Source organism: Corvus brachyrhynchos, unplaced genomic scaffold, assembly GCF_000691975.1.
Source record: "Corvus brachyrhynchos isolate BGI_N302 unplaced genomic scaffold, ASM69197v1 scaffold119, whole genome shotgun sequence".
Taxonomy (NCBI): Eukaryota; Metazoa; Chordata; class Aves; order Passeriformes; family Corvidae; genus Corvus; species Corvus brachyrhynchos.
In genome coordinates, this window is record NW_008240054.1 from 611,185 (window position 1) to 621,843 (window position 10,659).

Genomic DNA, 10,659 nt, shown 5'->3' on the forward strand with positions numbered 1-10,659 from the left:
TGCCGGCACTGCCAGGGCCGCCACTGCTCCCGATGTGTTCCCGAGTGTCACACCCACGCGGCCGGTAAATCCCCCCGGGGACGGCCCTGGGCAGCTGTGCCAGGGCTGGGCAGCCCTTTCCAGGAAGGAATTTCCCCACTGTCCACCCTGAGCGTCCCCCGGCCCAGCCTGAGGCCGTTCCCTCTCCTCCTGTGCCCGTTCCCCGGGAGCAGAGCCCGACCCTCCCTGGCTGCCCCTTCCAATCAGGGAGTTGTGCAGAGCCACAAGGCAGCACAAAGTCTCTCTCAATGGACACTTACACCAAGACAGAAATGAAATTAGGAAGTGCAGCAAAGCCCAAATAATATTTTGCACTAACAAAGTCTTGGCAGCTGAATGCTACAGAAAAACACGTTTAATTAGCACACAGTGAGCCTCCACGTCTCCCCGTGCCCCAGATGTCCAGCTGCACCAGCACTGCATTAACACCACTGAGGCTTTGCAGGGAGGGCTCAGGGCTTTGTGCTGCCTGCAGCTGCAGCGCTGCCCTGGATGGGAAGGATTCTCTCTGGAATATAAACTGGATATAAACCGAAATATCCTCTGCTTAAAGCAGCAAGATCAGTTTGACTTTACAGCTGCCAGATGAAAGAGCAGGGCCAGACTCAGTTCAGCACTTAGGTAGGAAGAACTCATTAAAACCCAGATTCCCTGTATGCAGCAGAAGTATTTTCCATGGGGAGGGGAGAAGGAAGGCACAATGGAGACGGTGGTTGTCATCAGATACAGTTTTAATAAAATGTACATAAGTTTACAAGTGGAACATTTCTTCATGATTACCAGGAACAGACGATCCCAACCGGAGTGCAAAACTTGAGCCCAGGGATCTGCCAGGCAGAGGTGCCAGGGGGACAGGGAGAACGCGGCCCTTGGGACACAAGTCACTGTGGGGCACTGTGAGTCGCTGTGGGGACCACGGACACTCCCAGCTCCACGTGGACACAAAGGAGTTTCTCCCACCAGACTCGGTGTGTAGGATGCATCCCACACCAGAGCCAGCCCCCTGCCCTCCCACCCCATCCCTTTGGAAGCAAGGGATCAGGAACACTGGATCACATTCTCCCTCTAACTTCACAGGGAGTATTTCTAGGTGTGTGTGAGGGTATTTACCCACCTACAACAGAAACTACAGGCCGTGGGTTATTTCTAGAAACACTAATGCAGCTGATCAGGTTTCAGGAATGTGTTTCAGAACTGGAACAGGATTTCACTGTCATGATACTACTGTAAAAATGCTTTGGGGTCTGTCAGTGTGCTCAAAGGCATCGATTAAACACCGTGAGGAAAGAAACAAAAACCCACAAATATTCAACTCCCCAACACAAAAGTCTTTGGTGGAAGCTGAGTTAAAGTAACCGATTACCACTTTGGAGTGATTGAGTTCAGCAATTAAGCAGATCTCGCCCGGTTTTGCTGCGTTGCACTGAAGACACGCTCAGGCCTTGTCGCCAGTGCTCATGTGGGGTCGGGGTCACGAGCTCAGCGTCACCGAGGGCTCCACGTACATCACAGCCCGAGTGTGCGCTGGCTTCGGGAGGCTGAAGTGTAACCCTGACAGCCTCTGACTGGTGCCGAGCTGGCTGAAGGGAGAGGGGACACGGGGACAGCCCCCAAAGCCCTGCAGCAGCTGGGGAGAACAGACCCCCCCAGCCTGGCCCAACGTCACGGCAGTGAGCACAGATCCAACTGCTTGTTTCACACACAGAAACTCTGATTAATCACCTTGGAAGAGACTTTAGTGCATTCAGTGGGTGAGAACCAAGAGCCAGTCCCTCTCCCAGCAGGAACCCGGGATTGTCGCAGGGACGTGAAAACACTCTGTGCACGAGGACCCGGGGCAGCGAACACCATTTACCTACAGCATTACATGAAACCAGTGGTTCTTTTCAGAACACTGATTTCAAAACACCCCATTGAGTCTGTATAAATCTTACTTCATTAAGATCACTGATTGTGTGGCAAATAATTAGCATGATTCTTCCCCATTCATTAAAACAGTAAACTTTAGAGGCTATGGAAATGAAATTTCCACTTACAACTCATCACACTGAGGCTGCAGCAGTGGTAGTGCAGGATTAGGAGGAACACAGGCTGGAAACGAGAAGGGTATCGGAGTAACAGGCATTGAAACTGAGTTTTCTGACCATAACCAGAAGTCCGATTACTTTATGAGTCACATGCAGAGATACAAACGAGCTGCCTCCACCCCCAGAAGAGATTTAAAAGCGTTTAAGCACTGGATGTGTCTGGCAGGATCATGAGCTCTGGGGCACACTTAACCTGCTCTTCGTGTAAAGTGTCTGAAGGACAGAAAAGCTGCCAAAATGCCAGCTGGAAATTCAGCCTGATCTAAGGCGGGCAGGGCTGGAGTTGAGCCCACACACCTCAGCACACCTTCCCTTCCTCCGAGCATGAAGGGACAGGCTGATGCTCCTCCAGCATCAGCTCTGTGGGACCTGTGGTACTGACAGAAGCTTCACAGAATTATTCAGAAGCAATTTTTCAAGTAAAAATGAAGAGAAGGAAGGAGAATCTGAATCCAGTGAGCAGAGGTAACACCTTGAACCTACATGGTTCACACAAGGTACCTGCTCACTCCAGCAAAGCACCTCCCTGTTCCACAGGTTCATCCCACAGCACCAAGGCCTGACCTCCCTTCCAGCAGCTTCTGAGCAAATTCAGCAGCTCAAGTGCAGCTCCTGGCTCAGTGTGGCTGTGACACAGGCTGGTGTTGGAACAAGTCTGGGCCCTCACACTCACTCTCTTGAATTCACAGTTTGCTGTCACAGTCATTCTCTATGTCTCTCACTGATCCCATCCAGCAACAAATGACTTGGGGGAACAGATACTTAAAACAAAAACCACCTTTCGGGTGTGTATTTACACAGAAAACTAAACAACAAAACATAATAACAGCATCAGCGTTGCTGAAGAAACATCTCAAGGGAAACCCAGAAACTTCTTTACAGTACTTCTGTTTTCAAGAGGTGGTGATGGAGGACAGAAAGCCCCATAACCACCACTATGCACCAATATTTATTAACTCCGAGTGCAGCCGCGCAGGGCAGGAGGGTCCCAGCTCCACGAGCTCCCCCGACCTGGGCTCGGCTGGTCACTATTCACCAGCAACTTGTGGGAGCCAACGTGGCCTCCCTGCATTCCAGAATTCTCCCTCCTCACCCCAAGGCTCTAAGAACTCAGTCCAAGCTTTTCCCTCTCCCTTCCAGGCAATCCCCACATCCAACAGAACACTTGGCTCGTCTCTTGGAACTGGAAATATTTTGGAGGGGAACTGAATTAAGGGAAGGGAAAGGGAACACAGAGTAGCTGGGGTTTCTTTCCAAGACATTGTTCCACTAGATGAGGCCTGATGAGTTTAACATCTCAACAGACTGGGAATAACACAGAAGATACACAAAAGATAACAGCCAGCAACGGCAATTAAAGGCCATCAAAGGAACATCAACTCCACACAACACCCCTGGCATGGTCGGAGACACCTGGCCTGGGAGAGATAAGAATGAGGACCTAATTAACATCGGAGGCAGAGAGAGATCTGTACCCAATAGGAAACCAAGTACTAAGAACTACGTAACCTGGAACCAATGAACATCGAACCAATGAATTTCTATGGCGTTTTGACTGTATAAAATATGTGCAAAATCTCGTAGAACTCATGAGTCATAGAATGATTTTCTGTACACACCCGGGCTATGTGTGGATGAAATTATTTCTGTTGCACATCCTGGCCAGATATTTCTGGCCTCGATTCTTTAACACTAAGAACGTTGTTGGAGGGTTTTTGTTTTTCCCGCAGTTTCGGTGACAAGACCATGTAATGTTTTTCAGAATACTTTCTTTGTTTTACCCGTAAGAGTTACTAAAAATCTATTCCCAACACAGAAATGTACATTTTCTCTCTAATTTTCAGTTAACTCCTAATAGGAGAGCAGCAACTCTACTATACCTGGCACAGGCCAGAAAAGGCTGAGGAAGAATGAAAAATCAGTGAAAATCTCCAATTCAAAAGAAAGGAAAAAGAAGAGCTCGCGGCCATGAGCGGGACATGCAGAGCCTGCCGGAGCAGCAGGCAGGGAGGGAGCTCTGCAGTGAGAGAAGGCGAGAGCACCGGCAGGGCACCGAGGGCAGCGGCGACCAGTCCGAGAGCAAACCCAAAGGAAAAGCTGCTGTGAAGAAGGAGAAGCCAAGCTTCGAGCTGTCCGGGGCACTGCTGGAGGACGCCAACACGTTCCGGGGGCTGGTGATCACGTACAGCGAGCCCCCCGAGGCGCGCATCCCCCAGACGCGCTGGCGCCTGTACCCCTTCAGGAACGAGGAGCTCCTGCCGGTGCTGCACATCCACAGGCAGAGCGCGTACCCGCTGGGCCGGCACCGCCGCACCGCCGACATCCCCATCGACCAGCCCTCCTGCTCCAGGCAGCACGCCGTCTTCCAGTACCGGCTGCTGGAGTACACCCGAGCTGACGGCACCGCGGGCCGCAGGGTCAGGCCCTACATCACCGACCTGGGCTCGGGGAACGGCACCTTCCTCAACAACCAGCGCATCGAGCCCCAGCGCTACTGCGAACTGAAGGAGAAGGATGTGCTCAGGTTTGGGTTAAGCAGCAGGGAGTACGTTCTGCTTCATGAATCCTCAGATAAATCTGAGGCCAGTGCAAAGGACGATGATGAGGACGAGGAGAAAGAGTCTGACAGTTAACAGATGAGGAAGAAATTGGGGAGCGGCAGAGGAGAGAAACTCCTTGCAATTGAACAGGCCCACAGTACTCTCAAGTCCATGCTGTTAAAACAAAAAAGGGGCAGTGTAGGGATGGGATACACCTCCCACGAAAGACTGCAAAAAGCCTTATATGTTCTTAATTTTTTGAACTGCATTCAGAATGACCTAACCCCAGTCCAACACCGTTTTAGTGTATCACAAATTCACTTAGAAAAAGCTCAAGTATATCAATGGGAAAGCCCCTTTCCATTAATAACCTGGGGGTGAGGATATGCTTGTGTTTCCACAGATTCCGGTCCACGATGGGTACCTGCAAGGGTGGTCCGACCAGCCTTGGTTACTCCAGCTTCATTGTTGGGAAACTGAAGGAACAAGATTAATGGAGCTTGTTTAGTGACTGGTTTGTGGGGTTCAAGCCGTAACTAAAGATTTTTACACAAGAAACGGTATGATTGGTGATTCTGAATATGTTGTTTACAACATAACATTAATACACGGAGTTTTTATAAAGGGATTTAGCTGTAAGATACTTATCTGATGTTACTTATATACATTCCTTTGGTTGATTGTAGGTTGTTCATGTTACCATTGATTATTAATAAAAGTTTGTTTGTAAGGTATTTTAGGGAAACCCTCCCAGTCAAGGCCTAAGCTCTGGCCAAGCTCTGGCCCTGGCTGGTCGGGAAGTATGCCATCAGACCCAAGTATTTCTGCACCAAAATTGTCATCAAGTCCCTTTGACTTGCTGATTTGGTCTTATAAAAGCTCGACCCCCTTTCGAGATAAACTTGGAAACCTTGCCCAGGAAAGATCCTCCAGGTCCTCACTGTGAAATGGGGCTCCCCAGCGACTGCAGACTCTGGGTGATGGTAAAGTATGATGACATAACACTTCAGAAGGAGAGCAAATGAATTTTGTTTAGGTTCATCCTTAACCAATAGGAAAGCAATAGGCAGAAATCACTTTGAGTCAAGCTCTCTGCCAATACAAACCAGTCTAAGAGGGCTGTGGCCTCTGCTGAGTCACACCACATGAGGTACATCACGAGAGTTATGGAGCTGTTTACATCATAAGATTTCCCCATAAGGTCTACTTTTAATACTGTAAATATACATCTCTCCTTTACCAGAAGCAGATTTCCAGGTCCTACGCTTTGGCATAGACCAAAATACATGTGTAAAAGTGAAAGCTCTGCCTGATTGTTTGCACAATTGTTTGATTTTCCAGCAACAGCAACAGCCTGATTGCTTCGTTGGCGTTCACAGCATGAAGGCACCGTGAGTCCTTCCCTGACTCCGGCCCCAGCCCCAGGGCAGCAGCACTGCCACGTGTTCCAGTCCTGGGGGAGCAAAGCCGTGCTGCTGCCACAGCTCTGCTCTCACCAGCACTGCCCAGACTGGCATCAGACATCACAGCACGGCTCTGGATCCGTGGGCACAGCACCCACCAGCACACCAGGAGCCAGGGCTGCCACTGCTGCCGAGCAGCAGGAGTATCACTGATAGCAAAAGTCACAGTAACCCCTTAACCTGTGAAATCATGTCTTTTCCAGAGCATTAGCAAGTCCCGCTTGACTCGCTCTGTAATTAATAAACCTTTTAATTCATCTTGTAGTGCATTTATCCACCCAGGACTAGAAAATATGGAATACTACTGGTTTGAGAAAAGCATCTAAAAAAAAAATAAATGGAGGGAAGACAGTGAGAGGAGGAAGGTGAGAAGCAACTGGAAAGGATACGAGGATCCTGAGAGGCAGGCATTCGGACAAACATAACTTAAATGGTTCAACTATATATCACTGCAAATAGAGTCCTGACCAAAAATAATAATTATTTTATATATATATATTGCTATATGATTCAGTTCAGCTAAGAGGTTCGAGGTCCTGCACGAGGTGGTCCTGCGGGCAGCACAGCCCCCAGCTCCCAGCACATTAAGGCTTCTGCTTTGCTGCTTTGGAAGGGAAGGGCGCCGAGGCGAAGGGATCCGCACCGGGCAGCTCCATAGTCCTGGAAGACAGTGGGACAACAGCGACAGACCCTGCTATGGCCTGTCTGTTGGTCTGAGACACCACTTTGTAAGCAGCTATGGGCTTGGCTTCAAGGCCCGGCCCATCTTCGGGACTGTAGTGCCGGGAATACTTGGACAGGGATTGCGGACGGAAAGGCTTGTTGGCCACGGAGCCCAGCGCGGCTTCCGGGGGCAGCGCGTGGCCGTGGCTCCTCTCACCGGCCACATCGCCCTGCTCCGGCAGCACTGCTTTAGCAGGGACGCTCTCCTGGGCCTCCACGGCTCTCACGGAGCAGGGATGGAGATTGCCTGGCTGAGCAAACCCAGCAGAAGGGTATGGAGCTCTCACCGAGGCCACGGACCCGTGTGCTGCTGAATCCAGGCACAGGAACATTGGGTGAGCTCGGCCATCGCCTCCTTGGCTTAGGAAAACGGGTGGTGTGAACGGCTCCTTATGGGAAGTCAACTCTTCCATGCTTTTCTTCTTAGTGAAAGGGGCTCTCAGAAATACATCTGCTTCCTCTGGATGTCGTAGAGCTGCGCTGCCCTTGCAGATAAAAGGAGCTTTGGTAAAGACATCCACTTCATCAAGCACCTTCCTGGAGCTTCGGAAAGGAGCCGTGGCAAACACATCCGGTTCATTAAAAACCTCCCCGGTGCGCGACTGGAAGGCCGGGAACAGCGTCTCCCCTGCTCTGGCCTGGGAGTGGGGATCTTCTTTGGAGGCCTCACGCCTCTCCCTGGGCACAGGCTGCAGGAACCCTGGGCACAGCTTGCATGTCTCCTCCTCCTCTTCCGAATCCATCAGTAAAGGCCTGGACCCGCTGCAATCCAGAATATCTCCCTCATGGTCTGTCCCCTCTCCTTCACTGCTGTAGAAGGAGCTGTTGCTTGAAGGACCATCTCTGGCCAAGTACTCTGACTCTGAGTTGTGCTGCACTTTCACCTCCAGCATCTTGGGCTGACCCTTGTATAAAGCGAGTCCATCACTGCCAGAATCTCCTTTACAGAGCTCAAGAGCTACAGCTGGGAACCGGCCCGGATCCCTCTGCAGACCTACAAACACAAGAGAAGAGTGTTAGTGACCCAGCTCCAGCTCCTTGGTCAGCAGTCACAATGAGAGGTACATTACACAAGAATGTCACGCTTCTCAGATGGAAACCACCACCATGCATGGAAAATGGGCAGGAGAGGGAGGGCAAATCAATGAAGATAAAATGCCAGGGAAGGTGTTTGCAGCACAGCCCAGGGACACCACGGGTACCACTGCTCAGAGGATGGGAGATGTCTGACACACGCATGGGCACACACAGCACCCTCAGCACCATTCCATGAGGTTTCTCTCCCACCCACCCGTGACGACAGCCACCATCACAGAGTGTTTCCCTTCCCAACGCTGCTGCCCGAGGGAAGCTCCAGCAGACAGACAAGTTCTGTCACTCCATCCTGCACTGCTGCTCTCCAAGCACATCTATTGCTTGGTGTAGCCTCTCTTTCTGTGGGCCAGCCCACAGATAAGTGGAATTGCACTCGGGCTTGTGGAAACCAAAACCTGCTAAAATAACAGGCCGATTTCAAAGACTGAAAGTCAGCCTACAGCTTTTAGGGAATCCTAAGTAGCAGCTATTCCTTTTAACCACTGCCAGACAAATGGTTTTCAAACACTCCATACCATGACTTCAAATCAAGGATCATAGCTACAATGACCTGACTTGTTTCTGCATTAGCATAACAAGGCAGTGCAGGGAGAGGCTGTCCTGCCCTTCTCCAGCTCCAAGAGCCCACCAGAAGGCTGAGTTTGCCTTAGACTCACACAGACAAAACAGAAGATCTCTTACCTTCACAGAACTACTGGCAGGTTAGAAGTGTGTCATTGGACTCGTTAGCAAGAGGATAGGAGAAAATCACATGAAAACTAAACAGTAGGAATTGCAGGAAGAACGAGAAGGGTGAGGAGGCTGGTTGGTACCCAGGGACAGCAAAGCACCAACCAACACACAGTGACAGAACCTTGCCCAGGGAAAACTCTGCCCACGTTAATTGTTCACGTTTACACACCCATCACAGCCCTCAAGCACTGCCTCTCCATCACACCCACGGATACACAAATTATCCCCTTCTCCATCACTGCTCACAAGTAAAGACACAGTAGTCGTTCATTAGGCATCAAAACCAGTATTTATTGGGAAACTCTTCACCTGGGTACATCACACTGCTAAATAAAGACAGTGCAGATATGCGAACATTTGACCAGTTCCTCTACAAAAATACCCTCTCTCTCGCTCTCCTGCAGCCCGTGGTGTCCACACTGCTTTCCCCTCAGACGCCACTCTCGGATTCCAGGAGCAGCACGGCTCCGGTGGAGCTCCCTCCCAGGCAGCTGGTCCCACACAGGCCAGGGCTTGCTGTGACTGTCTGAGATACAGGCTGAACAAGAGCAAGACCAGCTGCCATGTCATGCAAATGCCTCCGGATCCCCCAGTCCACACTGAACCACGGGAAAAAGGCATTCGTCATGGAGAGCATGGCCAGGCACACCAAGGGCCCACTCTGCACAAGAACAGCACATTTGGGTGGAATTCTCTTTCTAACTTTGACGTGTGTTAGCAGGTGCCTGTGCCCACACAGGCCATGACACTTGGGACAGAGTAAGAGAGTGAGGACAGGATGTAAACCCGTCTGCTTGGCAGCATGCAGCTCTGAACGTGGGGACACTGCACAAGAAGCAGAATGCCCTGTTCTGGGAAAAATTACTTTTTCTGATGCTCTCTCTACCCATTCACATGAGAAGGGCACCAAATGCTCAGCAGCAGTTTTCTCCCTTGCCAAGGCCAGTACAGGAGCTCTGAGTTACTCTGGGAGACACAATCTAACGGGAGCTGCTTTCAGTCAGAGCTGCCAAGTGGCACCACCAGGGAAGGGCCACAATGACCTGAACACAACAAAACCAGGCACAGTGATGATCCCCTGAGTGGGGACTCACTGACAAGGCAGGGACACCACCCCCACTGCCAGGGAATGTCTCTCTAATGCTGAATGAGCGAGACCTGGCACTTCCGGACCCATCCCACTGTAACTGGTCCACAGCTTTTCTTTAGCACGTTCCTTGGTCCCAGAAGGAGCTACAGCAGCATCATTACAACAATGAAGACAACATCATACCAGCATTTTACCTTAGTTAACATCTGGTTGTGCGACTCAGACATCTCCTCTCCAGCTGTGAATATCATGTTAAAAAAGGGTTTGGGCTACACTGACACTGAAATACCCCGTCAAACCAAAACCCAGCCCGTGTGGGAAGGTCAGGGAAGAGATAACAAGACAAGGGCAGTGCTTCCCACAAGCAGCTGTAACTACGGGCCTTTCAACCAACATTGCAGAGGTGTCCTTGACTTACAGGACACCAGGGAATTTCAGTTTGCCAGTGCTGATGGATGCCTTGGCAGGTCTGATATCAGAGACCAGCCAGGCTGAGGCACTCGAGGGACAGTTCCCTGGGAAAAGGCCTGGATGCAGTTTGTGGTGTGTTACAGAAAAGGGGTCACTCCACGAGCTGGTGACAGCAGGAGGGTGAAGGACAAATCTCACTGAACTAAGGCAGTGCCTCTTGGTCTGGAGCCCTGGCCCATCTCTGTGGGGTCTTGGACCCATTCACGGGGGGCCTGACAGAACCAGGCAGAAGATTTGCTTGGATTGACACAACAAAGCCCCACAACCCCTCTGCAGAGATGCCCCTTTTGCAGGGGGAGCATTTCCTCTCCTGAGACTGGGCAGTTCCTGTCTGTCCCCTCCTCCTCCAGACTCCCAAGATCTGGGTGTTACTCCATGGGGAAGCCTCCCTCAGGTTTTCAGTGAGTGCTCAGGTTTCA

General features: G+C 50.9%; 1 protein-coding gene and 1 pseudogene across 1 annotated transcript in view; one reads left to right on the forward strand and one right to left on the reverse strand.

The window, feature by feature from the left end:
* The first annotated feature begins 3,525 nt into the window (after window positions 1-3,525).
* LOC103622630 lies at window positions 3,526-4,843 on the forward strand (annotated as a pseudogene).
* A 288-nt stretch (window positions 4,844-5,131) lies between these two features.
* Window positions 5,132-10,659, reverse strand: part of AAK1 (AP2 associated kinase 1) — a 73,345-nt gene continuing 67,817 nt past the window's right edge. Inside the window, exon 17 of the mRNA XM_017744696.1 lies at window positions 5,132-7,846. Coding sequence (XP_017600185.1) covers window positions 6,714-7,846 — 1,133 coding nt within the window. The 3' untranslated portion in view covers window positions 5,132-6,713. The remainder of the gene's footprint in view (window positions 7,847-10,659) is intronic.